The 27,127-nt window shown below is 42.2% G+C and overlaps 1 protein-coding gene across 5 annotated transcripts in view; it reads left to right on the top strand.

The window, feature by feature from the left end:
- The window catches only part of cabin1 (calcineurin binding protein 1), a 477,539-nt gene that overhangs the window by 197,863 nt on the left and 252,549 nt on the right, over positions 1 to 27,127 (top strand). For all 5 annotated transcript variants that reach the window (XM_072587055.1, XM_072587057.1, XM_072587054.1 and 2 more), the window contains one exon: positions 17,911 to 18,024. In XM_072587055.1, coding sequence (XP_072443156.1) covers positions 17,911 to 18,024 — 114 coding nt within the window. The remainder of the gene's footprint in view (positions 1 to 17,910; positions 18,025 to 27,127) is intronic.

Here is a 27,127-nt window from a genome sequence, read left to right as displayed (position 1 = left end):
AGGTTTGCTCGCTGAGCTGTAGGTTTGATATCCAGATGTTTCATTACCTGGCTAGGTAACATCATCAGTGGCGACCTCCAAGTGAAGCGAAGCTGTTGTTTCCTGCTTTCTATTTATATCTTTCTCCTGGATGGGGTTCCTGGGGTTTGTGGGGATGTTATTTCCTGATCATGTTCTGAGGGGTCAATAGATGGTATCTAGATCTGTGTGTTTGTTTATGGCGTTGTGGTTGGAGTGCCAGGCCTCTAGGAATTCTCTGGCATGTCTTTGCTTAGCCTGTCCTAAAAAGACACGAACCTCTCTCCCTCGTAGCCCTACACACAGATAAAAAAAATCCACCATTTCGACTGGGACAACACATCTATCCTGGGACAGACTAAGCAAAGTCATGCCAGAGAATTCCTAGAGGCCTGGCACTCTAACCACAACACCATAAACAAGCACATAGATCTAGATATCATCTGTCAACCCCTCAGAAAACGAACAGGAAATCTCATCACCACAAACCCCAGGAGCCCCATCCAGGACAAACATATAAATAGAAAGCAGGAGGCAACAGCTTCTTGGAGGTCGCCACTGATGATGTTACCTAGCCAGGTAATGAAACGTCTGTATAACAAACCTACAGCTCAGTGAGCAAACCTACACCCTAAACCTCAACCTGAGCTACAAACCTTCACAAACCTTGCAGGTGCTAGGGCTTGCTCAGCATGTTTGCTCAGGCATGTCTTTTCATACAGTCTTGCTTTACTGGTGGGTAAGATGAAGTGTTGAACCAAGAGCCCGTCTGTTATCTTGCGTAGACACAAAAGATCTCTTAATTGATTCAAAAGAATTGTGAGGTGTTCTTCCTGGTAACCTGGCCAATATTTATTTGTGAAATAACATCAGTGTTTAAAAGACATTATGTTCTCATTTTCCTATTTTTGTCCGTGGGAGTTGGCTATGTGCAAATTGCCTGTTGTGTTTTCCACCTGATAACATTGACTACATTTCAAGCATGTGGCATTTGGCTGCATACCCATTTGGAGTGTTGTGAGGTTATGAAAGATCTTCTATAAATGCAGATTTTGTTTTAAGTAAATATTCTAGTTGTGAAGTTAACAATGTGTTGTTAGGACTCCAAGATGGTGTTTTTGCTGCTTGGCTCCAGAGTCAGGGATGTTACTGAGCGGCTGCAGGGTCCAGATTCATGATGGAAACGGTTAAAGCTGCCAAGCTGCATGACATTTTTGCCCCTACAGACAGAATGCAGAGTAGATACGCCTGGTTGTGGTCAGATGGCTCTATCTACTCAAGGATAGATTTCCTGTTTGTGTCCCCTACATTCTCGGTCAGATTCACTGACTTCAAGCCGGTGTTCTTCTCTGATCACAGCCTCCTACTGGCCGACTGTCACCTACAGAACAGCCAGTGGATCAGTAAGGGAACATGGAAGCTAAATGTAAAACTGTTGATCCTAGAAAACATTTAAGGTGCTCAAAAGGGATTACACAGATTGGAGAACTGTGAAGTCCCTCTGAGTCTCCAGCAGACTGGTGGGAAATAGTCAAGGGAAACATCAAAGGTGTTCAGAAGGTGAGAGAGAGATGTGGAAAACCGACTCCTGCTGCTGATGATTGGAGTCGATATCATGGAGGATCTCCAGGAGGTGAAGAGGCAGTAAGTCTCTGTCTCGGAGGCCTCCGAGATAATCTTCTAGTCCTAGGTCCACACCGTGGTGCAGGTTGAGACATGTTCAAATTTCTTTTTCCAGAAGTGCACAGGAGACTTGTGCTCAGCAGTCTGATGTAAGAAGTTAGCTCAGCACAGTCTGACACCATGAGGATCCGCAAATGCTTTTATGTCAGACTGTGTGAAATGAATCTCACAGACAGTGCGGCCTTCCAGTTGTCCCTATCTTCTATCACAGAGATCCTAGATGACAGCACATGGGAGAGGTTTTTATCTCTGGATAAACTGACCAAGGCCCTTGAGTCCTTAGAAAAGAATAAAACTCCCTGAAGCGATGGCTTACCAGCCAAGTTGCATTCAGCTCTGTGGGACTTGACTGGCCAGCACCTGCTGGAGTTGTACGACAGTATGCTTCTGTCAGAAACTATGTGCAAGTCCATGAGGAAAGGTACCATCACCCTCATCTACCAGCAGATGGCGGAGTTAGAGGAAATTAGAAATTGGCAACCAATTTCACTGTTAAATCTAGATTACAAAATCCTGTCTAAGGTCATCACCAAATGGGTCAAGTCTGCTCTGGGATAAGTGATTCACCCTGATCAAACCTGTGCTTATGGGGCAAGATGATCTCTCAGAGCTTCATGCTGCTCAGGTATGCAGTCGTCTGCATGCAGGACAGAGGGATGGATGCCTGCCTCATCAGCCTGGACCGGGAGAAGGCTTTTGACAGCATGCTGTACATTTACATGTGGGATGTGCATTCCAGAATGGGCTTTGGAGAGATAATCCGCAATTGGATCTGCCTGCTGTACATCAACACCCACGATGCAGTCTCAATCAGTGAGTGGGAATCAGAAAGCTTCCCAATCAGATCTGGAGTCAGGTGGGGCTGCCCATTTTCTCCTGCCTTGTTTGTGTGTTGTATAGAGCCTTTTTGCTGAGGCCATCAGGAAGAATGCAAACCTAAGAGGGGTGACTATCCCAGGCTGTGGAGGCCTTCAAGTTAAAGCCTCCATATACGTGGATGACGTTGCTGTTTTCTGTTCCAATCTGCTGTCAATGCACAGACTCTCGATCATCTGCAATTAGTTCAAACTGGCCTCAGGAGCCAAGGTAGACAGAGGCAAAACTGCGGCTGTATTCTTTTGAGGGCTGGGCTGACCGATCCTTTGTCCCCTCACCATCAGGACAGACCATCTGAAGGTGCTGTGAATATGGTTCGGAGAGGCCAGGACATGTGCAAAAACCTAGGAGGAGTGTATTGCCAAAGTGAGCCTTTTGGAGCACTGCTCTCTCTCCATTGCAGGTAAAAATCTGGCTATCAGGTATAAGGTACTCCTCTCTGTTGTCATACATGGCTCAGGTCTGACCCATTCCCAGAACCTGTGCTATTGCAGTCACCTGAGACATCTTCCACTTCACCTGGAGGTCTAAGATGGACCATGTCCACAGAGACACCACATATAAAATTCTGGATAAGGGGGAAAAGAATGTACCCAATGTCGCCCTCATCCTGATGACCACCTTTGAGTGTGGCTGCATCAAGCTGTGCATGGACCCTTGGTGCACAAGTAATGAGCTTCACTACATACAGAGGACACCTGTCCCCGGTGTTGCAAAGTATGGGTCTGGCCTTGTTGCTGCAGAACACTCCAAACGATTGAATCATTCTGTATCATCTGTCCTTCACGGAGAAATTTGAAAAGAAAAGCACCTTTGACCACAATTCATCAGGAAGTGGTCAGCACGTAGCGCTCTTGAGACCCTGAGGAAAAGGAGAGGGTGGATCCTGTTGGGTTGACCCCAAGCAGACTGTCAGTCATTTGGCAGAATGCTTCATCACCAGAACTTTCCAACAAGCACAAAGACATCGCTTGGTTGGTGGTGAGAAGGGCACTACTCATTAGACCCTTCATGTATGCCTGGACTGTCTGCACCACCGCATTCTGTCGTTAAAGTGGCTGCAGAGGGGTAGAGACTATCACACGTCTGCGTTATTTTCAAAGGAAGTCCAGAGGCAGATGCAGTGGTTTGTGTCAAGGTTTGTCCTGAGCAGCTCCGTGACGCAGCACTCCCTCCTCTACGACCTGTTCTCTGGGACACACACCAAGACAAACACTGACTGAGCCTGGAGGACCATCAACTTGGTGAAAGATGCTCTTTGGTCTGCCCAAAACGTGATGGTTTTCCAGAGCAAGGAGTTGACCTCGACTGAGTGTTACAGACGGACACATTCCAAGGTGTAGGACTATGTGCTGAGGGAATCCCTAAAGCTCGGTGCAGCTGTTGCCTAATATCTAAGGTCTGTCTTCTGAGAATAAATTGGGGTCTGTTCAGTTATTTGACCCATCTGCTGCCTGAAATGTATGTAAATATAGTCGTGTACAAGTAAGAAATGCCTTTGGTTTGGATAGAGGCAAACTCCAATGTTTGGTTTGTTTCTTCATACGCTACTGTACAAAACAGAACTGCTTTAATGACAATGCACATATATGTTATTCATAATACCTTGATTTTTAATATATATTTTTGAAATTTAATAAAAGTCTGAAGGAGAGGGTGATGAGACAAAGGTTGAGATACACATTGCTACCAACAATATAGGTAAAATGAGGATGAGGTCTTGCATGAAGAGTTCAAGGAATTAGGCTATCAGTCTGTGAGAAGATTTGTCGCTCGGGTGCTCGTTGTTGTGGTTCTGTTCGCCGAGCTGGGAATTTGTGTTGCAGACATTTCGTCCCCTGTCTAGGTGACATCCTCGGTGCTTGGGAGCCTCTTGTGAAGCGATTCTGTGATCTTTCCTCTGGCATTTATAGTGGTTTGAATCTGCCACTTCCGGTTGTCAGTTCCAGCTGTCCGCTGTAGTGGTCCGTATATTGGGTCCAGGTCGATGTGCTTATTGATTGAATCTGTAGATGAGTGCTATGCCTCTAGGAATTCCCTGGCTGTTCTCTGTTTGGCTTGTTCTATAGTAGTAGTGTTGTCCCAGTTTAATTCATGTTGCTTGTCATATGACCTAGACAGGGGACGAAACGTCTGCAACACAAATTCCCAGCTCGGCGAACAGAACCACAACAGTTAGGCTATAATTTAAGAGGCAGGACCTTGAAGGTTATAATCTCCGCACCATGGGCTAGCATGCACAGAAATAGGAGAATAGGGCAGATGAATGCATAGTTCACAAGCGGCTTCGTGACAAGAAATGGAGGGTGGTGGTAGAAGGCTGGATGTGTGACTGGAGCCCGGTGTACAGTGGTGTCTATTATTGTTTGTGATACTCATAAAGGGTGTAGATGAGAACATGGGAAGGAATGATAAGTAAGGTTGAGGACGACACAAAGATTGTCTGGGTGGTTGACAGTGAAGAGAAAGGTGTTGGATTATAAGAGGATATTGGTCAGAAGGGCAGATCAGTGGCAGATGGAATTTAACCCTGAAAATGTGGGATGATGCACTTTGGAAGACGGAACAAGACAAAGGAGCACTCAATGAATGGCAGGACACTAGGAAACTGAGAGGAACAAAGGGATCTTGGGTAGTTTGTCCACCTGAAGGTGGCAGGACAGGTAAATAGGATGGTTAAGAAGGCATATGGGACACTTGCCTTTATCAGTCATTAAATAGAAATTTCATAGAATCCCTACAGTGTGAAAACAGGCCCTTCGGCCCAACAAGTCCACACTGATCCTTTGAAAAGTAATCCATCCAGACCCATTCCCATTCTCCTATCCTACATATATCCCTGACTAATGCACCTAACCTACACATCCCTGAACGCTATGGGCAATTTAGCTCGGCCAATTCACCTAACCTGCACATCATTGGACTGTGGGAGGAAGCAGGAGCACCTGGAAGAAACACTCGCAGACATGGGGAGAATGTGCAAACTCTACACAGTGGTCTGAGGCTGGAATTGAACCCAGGTCCTTGGCGCTGTGAGGCAGCAGTGCTAGCCACTGAGACACCGTGCTCCCATTTTTGAGAGAGTTTTCTTTTTCACATGCTCATTCATTGTGTTCAAATGGCCAAACCTCCCACTTCATCAAACACAAACCCCTTTTACTCCCTCGGTAACTCTCTTCAATCATGGCATAGATTATAAGGACAGGACAGTTATGGAGGAATGATATAGACTTTGGTTAGACCACAGCTGGAGTACTGTGTGTAGTTCTGGTCACCATATTATAGGAAGAATGCAGTTATGCTGGAGGGGTGCAGAGGTGATTCAACAGGATGCTGCCTGGGATGGAACATTTCTCCAGCCATGAAGAGACGCTGGATAGACTCAGGCTGTTTTCCTTGGAGCAGAGAAGTCTAAGAGGGCACCTGACAGAGGTATATAAGATTGAGGGGCGTGGGTGGTCAATAACAAGGGGGCAAAATTTAAAGTAAAAGGCAGGATGTTTGGATGGAATTTGAGGAAAAACTTTCACCCAGAGGGCGGTAGAAATTCAGGATGCATTGCTGGGGAGAGACAGGAAACCTCTCAACCTTTAAGAAGTACTTAGACGCGCATTTGAAATGTCATAATGTTTAAGGCTATGAGCCTATTGCAGGGAAGTGGGAGTAGTGTAGGTAGGAGCATATGTTTTTGGCAGTATAGACATGATGCCAAAGTGCCCTTTCTATTCTGTATGGTTATGTATATATCTTTAGAGACGAGGACCTCTTTTGTCTTTCAAAAAAGCTCATGATTTTTTTGAGTTAATCTGATCTCTAGCGATTTCATTCATTAATTTAATTCCTGAATGTGAAATTGACCATAACGTTATCACTCCAGATTTTGAGTCAAGGTTTTATATTCAGTTTTGTGATATAAGCAAAGTGTTGGAGAAACTTAGCAGGTCTGGCAGCATCTACAGAGAGAAACAAAGTTAACATTTCAAGTCCATTGGAAGTCTACAAGATTACCCCCTTTTGCCAATCAGGGACACTTGTTTAATCCCTCCCAAGGTATTCACAGCTATATCATCTTATTCTGCCTTATCTGTTATTTTGTGCTTTCTGTGCTGTTGGGTAGAGTTGTGGTTAGTTGACAGCAGCTGGGTTGGTGAGTGTGTACTGGATGTAGTCGAAGGGCAGCCTGGCGTGAGGTTGTTCTTTTCCCTTTGCCATTAGGAAAGTGGCTCACACTGACAGCATGATGGCCAGCAGGAACCTGCAGGAAGTGAATCCACAGCTTGCCAGTGGCCATCTGCTCCAAAACAGAGAATGTTTGCGATGTGAATGCAGGTTCCTCTGTGTAATAGACACAGGCAAGCTATTACTTTATCAGGGAAGACAATTGCTTTTGTGAATGGGATTTTTCAAATGTTAGATTGCTTTAAAGCTTGGTTTTGAACAGTTGCTTATGTGATTGTTAGACAACTGTTGTGTGACTGTACAAGTTTTAATTCCGTCTCCTCACCTCATGTGAAAATTTGTTGGCCAAAAGCATCATCTGACCACATTGCTGTAAGCATACCCAGGATAAAAGAGATCAAACATTGGGCGTTCATGCCATACAATAATCTCTGCCAAGCTATTTTGATTTCTGTGTGGGAGATGAACTGCTGGGCTGTGTTGAGCCATAAGTTTGTTCATATGCACCTATCTCTCATGGCATTGTGGGTTGGCATCCTCCACAGTGCCAGCCCCCAGTGTGCAGATGACTTTAATGTAATTCTACCTCACCAATAATGCAGTGCTTCATTCTCAATGATGCACCCAGTCGAACATTTGCTAACTCATACTACTATGGCCCTTCCTGCCAACTGGCTGGTTATAGAGATTAGATTAGATTACGTTACAGTGTGGAAACAGGCCCTTCGGCCCAACAAGTCCACACCGACCCGCCGAAGCGCAACCCACCCATTCCCCTACATTTACCCCTTTACCTAACACTACGGGCAATTTAGTATGACCAATTCACCTGACTTGCACATCTTTGGACTGTGGGAGGAAACCGGAGCACCCGGAGGAAACCCACGCAGACACGGGGAGAATGTGCAAACTCCACACAGTCAGTTGCCTGAGTCGGGAATTGAACCCGGGTCTCTGGCGCTGTGAGGCAGCAGTGCTAACCACTGTGCCACCGTGCCGCCTATAAAATCGATATTTAAGTTTTTAAAGAAGGAAAACATGTCGGGAATGGGATTCGAACCCATGTGAACACATGCGAGTAGGTTTGCTTGAGCAAGTATTATGCAGGTTTGTGTGTTTGGCACTTTGCAGTGCTCCGAGTTAGCCACTTCTGAAACTTTTTTTTTCTGGATTTTTGGTGAATCCATTACCAAAACACAACTAAGTTTGCCCCATAACAGTGAAGATCCACTTTATTAGTTACAGTTATTACTAAAATGGATGTGGGTTCATCTCCATTTCCCAGTTCACTTCATTTCAAATGAAGATTCTTTTATTTAGGTTCTTCATGTGTTTACAGTTTGGACAATTTGCTACACCATTTCCAATTTGGACACAGAGCTTTGGACATGACTTGGATACAGCTATAAATGTCTTGCCCATGTGGAACCAATGTGTTAGATTAATGTCATATTTAAATACCTGTGATTCAAAAATCAACTACTTTCTGGAGTAAATTACAATATTGCTTTTAAGTGGACAGACTGCTACTTGTGAAGGGGATACAGTAGTGGTCTTTGTTTTTTGTTTTAACTATTGCTTTTATATGATTGTTTAGTTATGTCTGATTCATTGTGTTATTTTGGTGATCTGAGTTTACCAGAGATTACAGAGGACTAGTATGTTACTTATATCGCCAATTACTCAATCCAACTTAGTAATTAAAATAGCAGCATAATGAGAGTCCGCCATATTTGCTAGTTCAACTTTCACAGTGTTATTTCAGAAAAGTGTGCTTTATAACTTTCTCCTAAAACTGATGTAGAAATTGTTTTGCAGCAATTATGAAAACAACTGTTAACAGAAAGGGAATCCCTGATTAAACAAGTTCTTTGTTTTTGTTCGAAAGAAATGGGGGGGGAAAGGGGAAGCTGATGTGTCCCTCAGAAAGTTAAGATGAATGTGAAAGCTGTTACAATGTTCCATTTAAAACTGTAAAGGGATGAATTGATTAATTCCCATTTGACTGCTGGTATTTGTAAGGGGCCAGTGATGGGGCTGTTTCTCACTGTGGTGAAATGTGTATGCTTGTTAAATTCCACTTTCAAATTGGGCTCTTTACTTCTAAGTGGCATTGAGGTAAATGTTACATTATTAGACATTTTGGTGTTGGGTAGTGAATAGATCATAAATCAGTGTGCATTTTATTAAAACACATATCAAGCAGATCAGTAAGGTTTGAGTTTGCAGAGAGTTGGTCAGTTCTTTGCCACAGACTTGACAGTAGAGGAGCTGGATTTTAATGTTACTGTCTTGAAGTGTTTAGTTGAGGGCTGTTTTTGAACGTATATAATTGGTGTGCACGGCTCTGAGTTTTTGTTTTGAACGGTGATGCTTTCTTTTACATGTGTACTTCAGCGCAGTGATCTGTGGGTTCACGTCTTGAATGCTTTTACGTCTGGAAGCACATTGGGTTTTTTCAATCCATCTACAATGTTCAGTGGCTGTCATAACAAACAGGAAAACCTGGTGGTTACCCTGAGAAATACCTATTAGAAACTGTGTTGCAGCATGCTATGATCCATCAGTCACTGCTGCTTAAAGTCCAGGAGAAGAACTGGCAAATTGTGGAGGGAAGGCCATGCTAAAAGGTGAATGCTATTGTAGCACCTCACAGTTTATCCTGCATGGACTAGTCACTCCAGACATTCAACTCTTAACTTGCAGATTTGAATTGTTTGCACTGAATCTGTTGTACCTTTCGGTTCCATAAGTTGAAAGTAATCGCATTTTTAGATCAAGGGTTCTGGAGCTTGTGGCTGCTGGATCGCTATGTTGGTGCTTGTGACTTGGCTGTACTGGAGCATTTTAGATGTGTGCATTTTCATGACAACTAGCCTTGTATGTTCCAGCTCTTTACATATAACAACTTTCAGAGTTCTGAAGAAGGGTCTCTGGACCTGAAACGGAAACCGTGCTTTCTCTCCACAGATGCTGCTACAACTGCTGAGTTTCTGCAGCAATTTCTGTCTTTGTTTCAGGTTTTCAATGTCCACAGTTCTTTTGTTGTATTTTAACATTCCTCTTTCTTTTTAAAATGAATTATAGGTCCTCCATATCAGAAAACTCTTCCAATTATTAATTTATTTTCCTATGTAAACATAGACACTAGAGCAGGAGTAGTCCATTCAGCCATTCAAGACTGACCCTTGATGTCTTTAATATATAAAATTATCTACTATTTTCTTGAATATATTGTGATTTGGCTGCCACAGCCTACATTTTAATCACAAGATATGAGCATCATTGGCTAGACCATCCTTTGTTGCCCATCCTGTTACAAAACTAGTTCTTTTTTCAAAAAGCTGTTCCTTTTCTCAAGGAAGCTGTAAAACTGTCTGGGCTCCAAATCGACTGGTTTGGTACAGAGATGCAACAGGTATCTGTTTATACATAAACAGATGAGACTTTAGGCCAAAGCTTTTATGTTTCGAAGTGACCTGTATAATGAAAGGGAAGTGGTCAGTCCTGGAAGCTGAATCCTTGTTGTTAGTCAGTTCAGTTCAGTAGTGAGCTGTTTGGAAGCAGGCTGTTAAACTCTGTCTCCTTCTACCCTTCTAACTTCAACCTGTAAGCCTTTGTTTCATTTTTACTGAGTTTAAGAGGTTTGTTTATTGGGATTGTTGCAAGTATTTTTGGAACAGCATAATTAAGTCTAGTTTGGATAGACTGGGTTCTGTGGTATTCTACATTCTGTTCTTTGTTTTTCACTCTGTCATTTTGCGAATAAATTTTTGTGTCTTAAAACTTGGTAGTCAACCTAGCTAACTTACTCTGGGTAATTTTCACTGTATACTTAACGAAACAAGTTGCAAAGTTACGATCTGGGCTGCCTGCTTAAGAATGTTCTGAGTCGCCTGGCCTAATCCATAACAGATTGGGGCCTTGTCCGGGATTTAAACAGCGAGTGGTAGGTGCCAGTGTCTTTATTTTGGGTGTTGGTTTGGTTGGGTAGACAAAGCTTGGGATAGTAATGGCTCTTTCAGTCTCCAAGCGTTTTCTGGAGGTGGGCAAGGTGAACTTAGCAGTTTTACAAAAGGTGAATAAGGCCAGGCTGCAGGAATTAGCAGACAGACTGGGATTGGAGCTGCCTTTTCTCTGAGGAAAGGAGAGACAATTACTACAGTAGCTCAGCATTTAAATTTGCTGGAAACTTCATCAGGATCTATAGAGATGGCAAGAATTCTATTGCAAATGAAGCAGTTTGAGTTAGAGGAGAGAGATAAGGAAAGGGCAGGAGAATTGAAACAGTTTGAGTTATGGTTAGAAGTAGAAGAGAGGGAAAAAGAGAGCAGCAGAAGAGAAAGAAAAAGAACGAAGGGCTTTAGCAGAAGAGAAAGAGAGAGCACTTGACCTTCAGAAATTAAAAAGGGAAGTCAGCTCAAAAGGCTGGAGATTTAAAGCTGAAAGTCAGCTTAGTGTGGAAGAGCAGAGAGTTAAAACGTCAAGGTTAGCAACTGAAGTGGCTGTTGGCTATGAGCTGGTCCATAAAACATGGCTTGGCTTCCAGAATCCATTTCAGTCCATGAGGGATAGAAATTGGGACAAAGAGAAATCCTCACATGGAAAGGGAAAGGTAGATCTCAGTGAAGATCATAAGGAAAACTTATCGCAGGGTAAAAAGGAAACCCTTGAAGGGGACAAAGAAGGTAAAAAGCTCCGATATTTTCGTTATAATAAAGTGGGCCACGTGAAATCACAGTGTTGGTGGGCTAGGAGAAAGCCGGATGTAGGAAAACAGGACAAGCCTGGAGGTTTTGTTGGCATGGTAACAGGAAGCACAATGGAAACTAGAAAGCTGCATCAAAGATCGATTAAGGAGGAAATGCCAGATCTGTTTAAAAAATATCCTGCAAAGGTAAAATTTATTCACGTAGGCCAGGAGCAGTAAGTAAGGAGGTTTCAAAATTAAGGGAACAGAATCCCCTCAGTCTGTGATGCTGAAGAATGAGGAGAGATGTACTCCTGAAGGACTATTGCCAGAAAAGGTACTGTAACGGGAATTCATGGTAGGACAAAAAGCGCTCAATTATGTAAAGTGAGGCTGGAGTGTCCCGAGAAGAGTGGAGAATTTGTGGTAGGAGTACTGGACAAACTCTTAGCTCCAGGAATAAAAATTGTCCTTGCAAATGATATAGCTGATTCACTGGTAGATGTGCTGCCTACTCTAGTTGAAATGCCAGTGGAGATGCAGGCAACTGAAGAAATGCAGAATGTTTATCCAGGAATCTTACCAGATTGTGTCTTGATGAGATTGCAGAGTCACAAGCTGAAGCAGGAGAGATCAAAAGGCACAGATAAGGAAGCTGAGGTGGTATTATCAGAGACGTTTTTTGATAAGTGGGACAGAACAGGAGACATTTTTATTGGCCTGGACTACACAAGGATGTGGTTGGATTTTGCCAGATGTGTCATACGTCAGCTAATCGGAAAACCACAGGCAGTCATAAAACCTGCACCTTTAATACCTATTCCAGCATTTGAGGAACCTTTCACAAGAGTCTTGATTGATTGCGTAGGTCTCCTACCTCAAACAAAATGTGGGAATAGTTATTTATTAACAATAATGGATGTCTTGACTAGATTTCCCGAGGCAGTCCCATTACACGGTATCACAGCTAAAAGGGTTGGAGAAGCATTACTCAAATGTTTTTACCAGATACGGACTAACAATAGAAATGCAGTCAGATTAAGGATCAAACTTCACGTCCAAACTATTCAACGAGGTTATGGATGGCTTGGGAATAAAGGAATTCAAATCTACTGTGTACCATCTGGAATCGCAGGGAGTGCTCGAGAGATGGCATCAAACACTAAAGACCATGTTGACAGCTTTTGGTCAGGATTATCCAGATGATTAGGATAAGGCAGTTCTTTTTGTGCTTTTTGGGATCAGAGATGCATCAAATGAATCAACCAAATTCAGTCCATTTGAATTAATTTTTGGTATGAAGTAAGAGGATCGTTAAAATTGATGAAGGAGAAATTAATAAGTCAGAATTCAGAGACCACCCATTTGGACTATGTGTCAAATTTTAGAGAGTGACTAAATAGAGCTGGGGAGTTGGCTAGACAGCATTTAAAGGTAACACAGCATACAATGACACAAGAAGTGGATAAGAAATCACAAATTCACAATTTTGCCATTGGTGTATTGGTGTTACTTCCAATAATAGGTGAACCTTGAGAAGCAGTGTTTAGTGGACCTTATCAAATTGAGAAGAAATTGAGTGAGGTGACCTACTTGATAAGGACTCCAGACAGGAAGAAATCGCCGTGTATCATGTTAACATGCTCAAAAGGTATTTTGACAGGGTAGGAAAGCTAAATGGAAGGAAGAAGCAAGTTCAGAGGATTCTGAATGGGACACTCCTCAAGTCAAATTGAACAAGAGGAACAATGTCAAAACCGATTGCCCTGCCGAGTTTTCACTATCTCCCCAGACCTCCCCCTCGTCGAGGACAAACGATCAGTCCTTAGCAAAGGCCTTCTCTTCATCCCCTCTGTCCATGCATCAATGAATTCAATACACATTGTGACGTCGAACACTTCTTCCTCCGCCTCCGAGCTTACCTTTCAACCCCATGGCATCAATGTGGACTTCACCAGTTTCCTCATTTCCCCTCCCTCCATCTTACCCCAGTTCCAACCTTCCAGCTCAGCATCGTTCTCATGACCTGTCCACCTGTCAATCTTCTTTTCCCACCTATCCGCTCCACCCTCTTCTCCGACCTATCACCTTTACCCCCATCTCCATCTACCCATTGCACTCAGCTACCTTCTCCCCAGCTCCACCCCGCCTCCCATTTATCTCTCCACCCCCAAGGCTCCTAGCCTTATTCCTGATGAAGGGCTTTTGCTGGAACATCGATTTTCCTGCTCAGGATGTGCTGCTTGACCTGCTGTGCTTTTCCAGCACTGCTCTAATCTTGACTCTAATCTCTAGCATCTGCAGTACCCACTTCTGCCTTGCAAAGTTACAGTCTGAGCTGCCTGCTTAAGAATGTTTTGAGTGGTCTGGCTGAGTCCACAACAATCCCTAATTGTTCAGAGGACAGTTATGAGTCAACCACATTGCTGTGCGTCTGGTATCACATGTAGGTCAGACCAGGCAAGGACAGGAGATTTCCTTTCCAGAAGGACTGAATGAACCAGATGGATTTTTCTGAGAAACTAGATTCTCCGTTCTCACGTGGCCTACATATTTCTTCCGCCGAAGGTCTTCCTGCAATGTTTTGATTTGGTTATTCTGGTTAACCATGGTTAGCACATCTTCTTTCTTTGCCCTGTCAATCTGTTCCCTGTGATTGGTTTTCCATAATCTCTGCGGATTGGTCCATGTGTAGGCATTTCCTTCTGCTTGTGATCTCATATGGTCCTCCAGTGCTTTCTCAAGCCTTTCTCTCTGCCTGGTGTAAATTCTGTTGTTCCCAGTTCACTGTATCAACCCTATTGTCTTTCTCTTGACTTGATTGTCTCCCCAAATTGCTTGCTTTCAATGTCAAAAATTGTCTACTTGTAGCTTCATTGGAAGCATATGGACTTCCCCCATCACTGGATCAAGATCCTGGAATCCCCTAACAGCAGTGTTGTTGTACATGGGCTATAGTTCAAGAATGTAGCTCACCACCATTCTCTTGGTGGCAATTGGGAATGGGCAATAAATGATGCCCTTATCAGTAATGCCCATATTCCACAAATAAAAAAATTGCTTTGGCATTGATTACAGCCTGCGATATTGTGAGCTTGCACTCCTGCAGCAATTCCTTTTGTACTTCAGGATGTGTTGAACCCCAAATAAATTGCTCCAACAGTTTTTCATCTATTTCCTTCAATTTACATCTGTATTTTTCATTCTTAAAGAGTTGCCGACAAGTTCATGTTGTTCCTACCTCAGGCTTTGAAACACATTGCTAGATCTGATGGTTTGACTTTGGTTGGACATCTGAGTTCAATTTTTCAAAACTTTTTTTGACTGAGTTTTATATTGTGACTCATGAAACTATGAGACAAGTTTAACCCAATCCTGTAGCTGAGCCTTTCCTCTTCATGAGTGCCATTTAGAAGGCTGTTGAGTGTTGAGCAGCCCTTTTGCTTAAACTTTTCAAATGACATCATCCTTCTCCATTCATTTAGGCTTCAGGAATTCATTTAGTTTTCACACAATTCACTCTTCTGTTTTTGGCACTAATTCAGGTTGTATTTTCTTAATCTAATTCAACGTTAATTACATTTGAATAGCTGAGTCTTGCTTGTTGACACCTTTGCCACCACATTGTGTGTTCCCAGGAGTTTGGAATAATCTCACTTTTAGACTGAAAAAGCTGGAGTTTGTTTATTTGAGTGTATTTCTTAATGCTACCCTTGTGGCTGGTGAGCTGAGACTTTGTTGATTGCTGGCATCTGACTGCAGCGTATTGAAAACTGTGGCACTCTGGCTGTGCATTCTCATAGCAATCAATTCCTAGCTTTTTATGAATAATATCTCAGCGTAACATCAAGGTTCTGCTGGTTCCTTAAACTATCTGTCCTTAAAAGTCCCTCCTGTTAAAAATATTGTTAAAAAGATATTTTAAAATCTGCATATATTCCGGAGTCCTTTATCTGCCAAAAGTAAGTAAATATGTTTCTATAGCAATTAAAAGTGACTGAGGTGCAGATGTAACTGTGAGATGCCACTTTCAGCAAATAAAGATTCCAGATACTGGGTTTCTTGATTTGTTAATCATAATTATGATGCCAAAGCCTTTTATGTACCTAGAAATAGCAGATTTTACTTAGGGATGTTTGAAATGATGTTCACACATGTGGTATGTGTCTACATTGCAATGTCTGGTGGTGTACCTCTGCTTAAAGTTGTCTTTGTTATAATAAAGGAAGACTTGGCACCCTTTGCCTCCACAGAACCGTGAAGCCTGTACATTTTTGCTGTGCAATCTCCAAGACACCTCATTTTCTGCCACTAAATGTAACATGAGTTTTAAAACTCTGAGAACTAACACTGTCCATGATAAAAAGGGACTCCTTTCCTAATTGTTAAGCAGGATAAGTATGAAATAAGATATTTTAACAGAAATTTTAAACAATTTAAAACACTGTCAAGTTTTGTTCTTTTAAATCTCCCCAGTTGCCAATGAGTCAATGTTGGGAAATAAATGTTAAAAAAAACATTTAAGATATTTTCTAATGATAGTTATTTTCCAGTTAACTGAGGGCAAATGTAAAAACAACTCTTGGTTCCAATTTAGCACAGGTTCCTATGCTGAAGAAAGAACATTCTTAATTTGGAGTATATCCAGGTATCTCTATGTGGAACCTGGACCAGCAGCAGATTTCAGGTGTACATAACCTCTGTAGGAACTGATTGATCACCTTCTCCCTTTAGGCTGCATGGACCCTTGCTGAGATTCAATGTTGGGAAAGCTGGAAACGTTAAAAATGATTGCAAAGCCAAGATCCAACCAGTTGACCAGTGTTCTTCAGGGAAGGATACCTTGCCTGGTCTGTTCTATGTGTGACAGTCCAAATGGTTCACTCTGTACTGCCCCCTGTGGTGGCCTGGCAAGCCACTTTGCTTTGTCAAGGGATAAAGTGCATTGCCATACAAACTACAAAACATTTAAGACTGTCCCCCAACTTGAGGCAATTAGGATGGACAATGAATGCTGACCATGCCAGATTCACCTATACCCTGAGAATAAATATTTTAAAAAGTGCACTAGGAATATAACGTCTGCATCACATCCTTGACGTTGTATATAGGGGCTCAGTATGATATGCCATTGAAAAGTTGTGCAATGTTTGAGCCATTGCTGCTTTTGAATCACTTAGTGAGCATTTCAAATGGTTTTCTTTGTTGGTGTTTCTGAATCTTTTTGGTCAGGTTTTTCTGTGCCTTGATGCCACGATCAAAGGAGTTATAGGTCCAACCAGTTCATGCCAAACGTAATCCCAAACTAATCTAGTTCCACCGGCCTGTGCTTCACCCAAATCCTACCAAATATTTCTTAACTGTTGCCATATCAGCTTCCTCTGGAACTTCCTTCCACACACGAACCACTCCATGTTTTAAAAAAAATGTCACCCATGTCTTTTTTTAAAATCTTTCTCCTCTCTCATATAAAAATATGCCCCCTCGTTTTAAAATCCCCCACCCTAGGGAAAAGGCATCTGCCATTCACCTTAACTATACCTTTCATTATTTTATAACCTCTCAACCTCTTACGCTTCAGTGGAAAAAGTTTGAAAAAAATGTTGGCTGCAAATTATGTGTGAGGGACCATATCAAAAACAGAAGCCACTTCAGGTCAACAGCAATCACTATCGCACATTATTGGTCTATGTAGTTCTTCACAGCCTGTCCCCTGCTGCTCAAAACAAAAATATTCCTAGTAAAAGAGCTCAAATGCAGAATCATAATGAATATCTGTTCCTATTTTAAAATGAATCTAATGATTGTTACAAGCTTTTTAACTAAATTGTAAGAGTTGTGCATGCCTATAATAGGGACACCAAGGTACCTCTTCATAAAATAGCCTTGAGGTTTCTTAATATTTGTGACTGGACTACGATATGTGACTGTTTTTCCACTTTTGGCTGAATGACTACTTTAATCAGTCTATTTTATAAATGCAGATGAATCTGAATTGACAGCAGTCAGTTGGTATCTCACATAATAGGTCCCAGATCAGAACACAGAACAGTTTTCACGTAGCTGAACTGTAATTAATCCTTACATTACAGATGGCCCATTATGGGATCTTGAATAATCACAATCATTGCAATTTATGGTCTCAACTGTTTTTGCTCGCCCAATGTTTTTCTGTACTGAATAGATTGAGCGGTTGCACGGTTTCACTCTACAGTTGTAATGTGAAACATTTCATTTTATCAAATGGATGTATATATACATGTTGGTTTGCCATCTCATTTTGTGGTCTAATTGACTAATGATATTTGGTATTTATTAAACAATACTTTCCAGGATTTCACTATTGGCATAGGAAATTTCCATAAGCAAACTTTTGTTTAATAGGGTGTTACTTTCTAAATAAGCCATGAGACTCCCTGGGTGTCTTTGTGTTGTAATTTTTTTTAATCAATTGTCATCCTCAGAACTTGAACTGGGCTCGGGACGTGCTGCTCGGTGTCAATATACCATGGCAACAATTGAAGCATATGCCAGCTCAAGGACTTTTCTACGAGAGGAACAAAACAAATTTTTTTAATGTAAGTTTTATTGACTTGTTTCTATGTAAATATTTTAAATTTACTACTTTTTGCAACACCTATACTACATTTGCAAGGAGCATTAAACCGGAGTTGCCTATGAACCATGAGCTTACTACTGTAAACTCAGCACTTGTTCCTGTTGAATAGTTCACAATTGTGCTTTTATTTTCCTCACAACTGAAACTGCAGTGATACTGTCACCTCCTTTTGGCTGCAGTGATCATAGAACCTGATGTGTGACTTGTGTTTCAGAAAATCCTTCAATGAATTGCTTCTGCTGCTCTCTGTGCATGGGTTCTTGTCATGATAACATCACTGAAGTGCATGTGCCGCAGAAATAAGCATTAAATGTTCTTCAGTTCAGCTACATTGTGTGTCTCTGTAAACAATATTGGATTTGTCACAAGGTTTGTAGTTGAAGTAAAAGATGGCGCTCCAAATTGCCCATTCAGTTGTGTACATTAGGAAACTGCACTTGCACCTCAATACCAAGTGCTGTAGAATTACCAAGTGTTTCAGATTCCGAAGAGTGAACTCATGCAACATGCAGAGTTTAGCCTACAGCCATAGGCATTTGCATACATTTTATGAATTACTGCTCTGTTAATAAAGGAAATGTGGATGGTCTGATGGATGCAATAATTGATGCTAATTGCAACAGGCACAAGGTTAGTTGTGTTCTATTAGCAAGAGAAATTTAATAGACTTGGGATAGAATTTGGTCCAAGTCATGGTCTAATCTGGATATTCAGGACTGGTATGCTGGAATAATTTTTTGTTGAGTCATGGATATGTTCAATTGAAAGTAGTACAGTACAAGCTGTGTCATAAATCTTTAATTTGTAGAATATTTCCTATTAGTGGTTTTGTTATAACTAGTTGGCAATTATGTAAAATAAAAGGTGAACTTTTGTCACCTTACATTTTACTGTTCCTAACAGACGACTTCTGCAGAGAGATGGCATCAGCCTGCACTTGCGTTCTGGTATTCCTTCATATCTGATGAGTTAGAAGGTCTTAAAGCATGGTCAACTCAGTATTAGTGAGTTCCTTCCCTGAGCAGAATTATGTATTGACTGGTTAAGATTCCAATTATAATTTTGTCTGTCTGTCCTTAACAGCTCTAGCTGTATGTATGTTCCAACAATGATCAGGACTGGAAAATGTGGAAGATTTTTTTTCCCATTCCTCTCAGACCCCGGATACTGAGAGGAGAAAAATTGCAAAAAGATATGAGAGGCACTTCTTTAACACAGATGGTGGTTCATGTATGGAATGAACTTCTAGAGGAAGTGGTGGTTGCCGGTACAGTTAGAATGTTTAAAAGACGCTTAGATAAATACATGAGAAAGGAAGGTTTGGAGGGATATGGGCCAAGTACAGGCAGATGGGACTAGTTTGGTTTGGGATAATGGTCAGCATGGACTGGAGGGCCTGTTTCTGTGTTGTATGACTGAACTCCACTGTAACATTCCCATCATTACCCACCTAAACTTCATAGGGAGTATGGTTGTAGTTTAAGTTTTTGACTAGAAAGTAAGACCTCTTCTAGATATTGAAGGGAAGTCAAACGAGAAATTATTTCTGCTTGTTGGGGAGTCTAAGACTAGAAAATAGTCTAAAAAGCTAGAACAAAATATTTCAAGAGTGAAATTAGGAAATCTGTCTGCACACAATGGGTGGCAGAAATTTGGAATTTTATTTCTTCAAATGATGAGTTTTGCTTGGACAATTGTAAAATTTAAATCTGAGACTGACAGACATTGTTAAACAACAGGAAGGCAGATTTTAAGTTTGTAGATTTGCCGTGATTTCATTGAATGGCAGCAGAGGCTTGAGGGGTGAAGTAGCCTTGTTTCTGAGTACACTGTTTTTTTTCTCATCTGTATTACTGATCACACACTTTACCACAACACCACCTCTTGCACTGTTTCTAAAAACAGGTTCAGGGTCTCACTGCAACAAAGCTTTTTTTTCTTCTATTTTGAGATTAGTTCAAGGCTTGGAAATTAAGATGGATTCTGTTAAATTACTTGTTGGAGAATATGGGATTCTCACCCTTTATGTAATCTGAGGCAACAGCCAAACAATGATACAACAGAACTGGCTCGAAGGTAGGAGACAGAGAGGTGGTGGACTGTTGCTTTTCAGACGAGAGGCCTGTGACCAGCAATGTGTCACAAGGCTCGGTACTGGGTCCACCGCTATTTGTCATTTATACAAACGATGTAGATGTGAAAATAGGAAGTATGGTTAGTAAGTTTGCAGATGACACTGAAATTGGAGGGGGAGTTGACAGCGAAAATTATTATCTCAGTTAACGGGACCTTGATCAGATGGGCCGAGGAGTGGCAGATGAAGTTTAATTTAGATAAATGTGAGGTGCTGCATTTGGAAAGGCAAATCAGAGCTGGACTTATACACTTAATGGTAAGGTCGTGGGGAATGTAGCTGAGCAAAGAGACCTTGGAAGGCAGGTGCATAGTTCCTTGAAAGTGAAATTGCAGGTAGATAGGATAGTGAAGAAGGCATTTGGTATACTTGCCTTTATTGATCAATGTATTATGTATAGGAGTTGGGAGGTCATTTTACAGCTGTACAGGATATCGGTTAGGCATACTGCGTGCAATTCTTGCTGCTATAGGAAGGATGTTGTGAAACTTGAAAGGGTTCAGAAAAGATTTACAAAGATATTGTCTGGATTGGAGGGAATGAGCTATAGTGAGAGGCTGAATAGACAGAGGCTATTTTCCCTGGAGCATTGGAGGCTGAGGGGTGACCTTCTAGAAGTGTATAAAATCATGAGGGGCATGAATAGGCTGAATAGCCAAGGTCTTTTTCCCCAGGGTGGGGGAGTCCAAAACTAAAGAGGAAAGATTTATAAACTTTTTCACCCAGGGGGTGATGTGTGTATGGAATGAGCTGCCAGAGGAGATGGTGGAGGCTAGTACAATTATAGCATTTATAAGGTATCTGTATGGCATATGAATAAGAAGGGTTTAGAGGGATATGGGCCAAATGCTGGCAATTGGGACTAGATTACTTTAGGAAATCTGTTCCGTGTGAATGAGTTGGGCTAAAGTACAAGAGTGCTGTACATCTCTAAGACTCTATGACCACTTAAACCACTTACATCTGTTTTATTTGCAAATAGCATACAGAAGCAAAAATAACAAGCAAAATACAAATCAGCCTAATAACTGTATGAAAGATTTTGAATCAATGAAAAAGACTGATTTACATACACATTCTAGAAAACTATGTCAAGTGATATGAAGATGTGGGGTGTACCGTACCTTTAAGAGAATTAAAAGCAAAATAACTACTGACACAACCCAGTATTCTGAAAAAGAGATACAATGTAACATGTTCTCCAGCTACTGGGGTAGCTTGGGTCGCTAGTTGCCTAGAAATGATAAAACAGACTTAAATTAGGCCAATCTGTTTAAATTATACCCTGAAAAATACCAAATTCCGATCCAGTTTGAATTTAATATATTGACTATATTAAAAGCCAATGCCATAATCCGATGCTTTGGGGTTATATGACCAGGGAAAACTGAACAGTTGAGAGGAGAACTGCCAAACCGCTGACATCTGCACACTGCCTAGCAAAATAGCTCTCTTAAAAGGTACTTTTATTGATCAGTAACCTGTGAAGCAGTATCCCAAAGGAGAAGAAAAGAAGAGTGAAATACAGAGAAGAACTAAAGCTACCTGGTTTTGAGATAAGAAGTTATGTTTTTTGTAAATCATAATCGGGGGTTTAATCAGACTATTATTGTATGGGGAAAGTAAAAGGAATTCTAAATAGTTGTTAGTTAATTATTCTTTGATATACTTTAAGAAATAAAGTTGTTAATTTTTACTTTAAATAGTCCTTGGCCTCTCCGGACTTTCACAGATTACTGCACGGGTTAAATCTTTTCTGTGTTGTGGGTTTACATTAAGCAGGAGGGTTTATCCTGTGTTGAAACACAAGGCAAGCAATAATTTCTTTGTGAATTGGCCAGACTTCCTTTTACTGCTTGTTTTGGAAATAGTGCATGAGTTTCACATGTCATTGGTGCTTAGATAATTTACATTGGATTGAAGAAACGCAAAAGAAATGACCCATTTTATACTTTTTTTTTCTGTAAGAGCTCCATGAATTATTTGCAATTGAAGAAACAGTTCTGGTATTAGAAAAGTCATAATTCTGAGATGAGTAAGGAGATAACAAGTTGTGCACGAGACAGAACAATGCCAAAGAACCCAGAAAGGCCTCATCAGTCTCCTGTTAATCAAGCTTCCACCCAAATGAGAGGCCAGTGCTTTTCTAAGGACCCTTGAGAGAGTGTTCCTGGAACTCTTGTTTTGTGCGGAGTGTTAGAAGGAGCTAGTTGCTTGTGGAGCAACTCTGCTCTCTTTTAAATGTCATGGCTTGAGGCTCCCCCCCACCCCCATTTTATGTTTATTAAGTTAGTAATGTGAGGCCAAGAACTTGGCATGGTAGTCTGGGCCCACCGGCTGTGCCCGAGGTGATGCAATTTGAATTTTAACACAACAGAAACGAGTCTTGTTGCCCAGTGTAAGTACTGTAACCTCCCAGTGACCAAGTGGTCCAGAACCAGAAAGCACAGTCTAAGGATACGGGGTGGACCATTTAGAACTAAGGTGAAGAGAAATTTCTTCAACTAGAGAGTGGGGAACCTGTGGAATTCACCACCACAGAAAGCACTTGAGGCAAAAACATTGAATGTTTTCAAGAAGCTGTTAGATATAGTTCTTAGGGTTAAAAGAAAGCAGGTGCAGGGGACTGAGTTGGATGATGAGCCATGATCATATTGATTGGCAGAGTAGACTCGAAGGGCTGAATGGCCTACTCTTGCTCCTCCATCTTATATGAAAAACAATTTTGATCTTGATGGTCACTTAGAAGAATTAACTGGAGTTCCTTACAACTATTTAATAGAAGACAATGCTTCTGCTTTCTTTTGAGACATAAAAAACCTGCAGATGCTGGAATCCAAAGTAGATAAGCAGGAGGTTGGAAGAACACCGGCAGCATCAGGAGGTGGGGAAGTTGACTTTGTGCATATAACTCTTCTTCAGGACTGGAGAACCACCTCTTGATGCTGCCTGTGTTCTTCCAGCCTCCCCCGCCTGTCCACTCTGCTTTCTTTTGAGCAGGCTCTATGTCTTGTACAGTTGGTGCATCTTGTGAATGTTGCAGTTTTTATTTTTCCCCATGAAAACTGATCCCAATGACTGATTATTGTTGCCTCGCAGAAAGTGAGATAGAGTTTTATTTCATCTTTCTTCTGTTCTTAGAGCAAGTAAAACACCTGTCTTCTCATTCATGTCAATCTCATGAACTTCCATTTGGACAGTGAATAAGAGGTGCAGCAGGATATCGTTTGGGTGCCATCATTTTCTCAGTGGTCACACCCCCCCCCCACTCATTGACAAGGTTGTGAGTTCAAGCTGCACTCCAGTGTAAAAGTCCAGTGCGATACCAAGAGAGAGCTGCACTTTGCGAAGTTAAACTGAGGGCCAGAAAAGATCCCATGGCACTATTCAAAGGAGAGCAGGAATATTCCTCCTCGTGACCTTGGCAATATTTAACTCCCAGTTGTTAATGCTGAAATAGATTATCTGGTCATTAACTTTGTGTTATTTTCAGTATCTTGCCGTACCAAAATTGGCAGCTTTGTTTCTGTACAACAGTGACTGCCCCTAATTGGCTTTAAGGCAGTAAGGGAAGCCCCAAGGTCATAAAAGCAACTGCTTTAAGACCCTGTACCAGCAGTGGAACAGCAGAAAATCATCATAGAGCCTTGGAGATGTACACCACGGAAACAAATCCTTCGGTCCAACTTGTCCTTGCTGACCAGATATCCTAAATTAATCTAGCCCCATTTACAAGCATTTGGCCCCTAACCCTCTAATCTCTTCCTATTTATGTATGCATCCAGATAACTTTTAAACATTGTGATTATACCAGCCTCCACTACTTTCTTTGGCAGCTCATTCCATAGATGCATCACCCTCTGTGTGAAAAACTTGCCCCTCAGACCCCTTTTAAACCTTTCCCCTCTCATCTTAAACTTATGCTCTCTAGTTATGGACTCCCCTACCCCAGGGAAAAGACCTTGGCTGTTCACCCTATCCATGCCCGTCATGATTTTATAAACCTCTATAAAGTCACCCCTCAGCCTCTGACGCTCCGGAGAAAACAGCCCTAGCCTATTCATCATCTCTCTATAATACAAACCGTCCACCCTGACAATGTCCTTGGAAATCTTTTCTGAACCCTTTAAAATTTAGTGTCGAGAGTGTGTTGCTGGGAAAGCACAGCCGGTCAGGCAGCATCCGAGGAACAGGAGAGTCGATGTTTCGGGCATAAGCCCTTCATCAGGAATGAGGCTTGTGGGCTGGGGCTGAGAGATAAATGGGGGTGGGGTGTGGGGTGTGGGGGTAGGTAGCTGAGAAAACGATAGGCGGATGAAGGTGAGGGAGAAGGTGATGGGTCAGAGCGGGGAGTGAGGGTCAGGTCCGGAGGGTGGTGCTGAGTTGGAGGCTTGGGACTGAGATAATGTGGAGGGAGGGGAAATGAGGAAGTTGTTGAAATCCACATTTATCCCGTGTGGTTGCAAGGTCCCAAGGCGGAATATGAGGCGTTCCTCCTCTGGGCATTGGGTGGTAAGGGTTTGGCAGTGGAGGAGGCCCAGGACCTGCATGTCCTTGACGGAGTGGGAGGGGGAGTTGAAGTGTTCAGCCATGGGGTGGTGGGGTTGGTGGGTGCGGGTGTGGGTCCCAGAGATGTTCTCTAAAACGATCCGCAAGAAGGCGTCCAGTCTCCCCGATGTAGAGGAGACCACACCAGGTGCAACCGCGCAGGAGATGACATTGGTAGAAGTACAGGTAAATTTCTATCTGATGTGGAAGGATCCTTTTTGGCTCTTGAACGGAGGTGAGGGGGCAAAGGTGTGGGCACAGGTTTTATACTTCCTGCGGTGACAGGGAAAGGTGCCAGGAGTGGGGAGTGGATTGGTGAGGGGGGGCGGACTTGACGAGAAAGTCGCAGAGGGAATGGTCTCTCCGGAATGCTGATAGGGGTTGGGAGGGAAATATATCTTTGGTGGTGGGGTCTGTTTGTAGGTGGCGGAAATGGCGGAGGATGATGCGATGTATGCGGAGGTTGGTGGGGTGGAAGGTGAGGATGAAGGCGGGTTCTGTCCTCGTTGCGTTGAAAGGGGTGAGATTCAAGGGTGGGGGTGCATGAAGTGGAGAAGATGCACTGGAGGGCATCATCAACCACGTGGGAAGGGAAGTTGCAATCATGGAAAAAGGAGGTCATCTGGGACTTTCTGAGGTGAAATTGGTCATCCTTTCAAATTTAGCAACATCTTCCTTGTAGCAAGGAAACCAGAATTGAACACAGTATTCCACAAGTGGCCTAATCAATATCCTGTGCAGCACAACATGACCTCCCAGGTCCTATACTCAATGCACTGACTACGGCAGGCAACCAGACCAAACGCCGCCTTTGCTAGCCTATCTATTTGAGATTCCACTTTCAAGGAACTATGAACCTGCATTCCAAGTTCCCTTTTTTTGGCAACACTCCCCAGAACTTTACCATTAAATATAGAAGTTCTGCTCTGATTGCTTTCCAAAATCGGGGTGGCTCAGTGGTTAGCACTGCTGCCTCACAGCACCAGGGGACCCGGGTTTGATTCCTGCCTCTGGAATGTCCGTGTGGAGTTTGCATATTCTCCCCGTGTCTGCGTGGGTTTTCTCCAGGTTCTCCGGTTTCCTCCCACAATCCAAAGATGTGCAGGCCAGGTGAATTGGTCATGCTAAATTGCCCATAGTGTTAGTTGCATTAGTCTCGGGTAGATATAGGGTAGGGGAATGGGTCTGGGTGGGTTGCTCTTTGGAGGGTCGATGTGGACTTGTTGGGCCCAAGGGCTTGTTTACATACTGTAGGTAATCTAATCAAAAATGCAGCACCTCACATTTATCTAAATTAAACTCCATCTGCCACTTCTCGGCCCATCGGCCCATCTGATCAAGATTCCATTGTACTCTGAGGTAACCTTCTTCATTATCTACTACACCTCTAATTTTGGTGTCATTTGCAAACTAACTAACCATACCTCCTATTCGAATCATTTGTATAAATGCCAGAAAGCAATGGACCCTGCACCGATCCCCATGGTACACCACTGATCACGGGTCTCCAGTCCAAAAAGCAAAAACCACAACCACCCTCTGACTCCTATCTTCTACCAATTTTATATCCAAATGGCGAGTTATCCCTGTATTCCAAGTGATCTAACCTTGTTAACCAGCCTACCATGCAAAATCTTGTTGAACGCCTTATTGAAATCCATATAGACAACGTCCACTGCTCTGACTTCATCAACCCTCTTTATCACTTCTTTAAAAAAACTCAAATAACGTTACTGAGACATGATTTTCCATGTACAAAGCCATGTTGGCTATCCCTAATCAGCCCTTGCTTTTCCGGCAGCAGCTTTTCCACCGTTTTCTTTCCCTTTAGTAAAATGAGCTGGGATCTCCATTGTTATGATCCCGCTGATGATATTACTGGATAAGTCCGATCCCAGTAATTTGATTTAATAGGTTAGTTGTTTATTTTTGATTTGTTTAACTGGTTAACATTGTGCTTTGTCACTCAAACAATTTCACATGAGGTTGTACATTTCCTTGAACAACTGAACCAAAGTTAATTACACAAGAAGAATTTTTAAAAATCAAACCATCCAAATATAGATGACAATTGGAATGATCTTAAACTTTTCAGCAAAGTAAATGTTCAACCTGTTTCCAGACATTATCCATCCAGAGATATTACACCCCATATCTCAATTCTGTAGCGTGCTATTATAGATTGGAGCAAACAGCTTTCCCACAAATCCCCAATGCGATCAGATATGTGGACGACACTTTTGTTGTCGTTAAGAGAACAGAAATCGAGAACACACACTGGATTATCAAAACCATGCTCACAGGGATCAGATTTATGAGAGAAGAGGAAACCAACAATCAACACCCATTCCTGGATGTGATGGTAGAAAGAACACAGAAT

Source organism: Chiloscyllium punctatum, chromosome 17 (assembly GCF_047496795.1).
Source record: "Chiloscyllium punctatum isolate Juve2018m chromosome 17, sChiPun1.3, whole genome shotgun sequence".
In the NCBI taxonomy this organism is placed as follows: Eukaryota; Metazoa; Chordata; class Chondrichthyes; order Orectolobiformes; family Hemiscylliidae; genus Chiloscyllium; species Chiloscyllium punctatum.
Note: the sequence above shows the minus strand (reverse complement) of the source record. Positions and strands in the feature narration are given on the sequence as shown.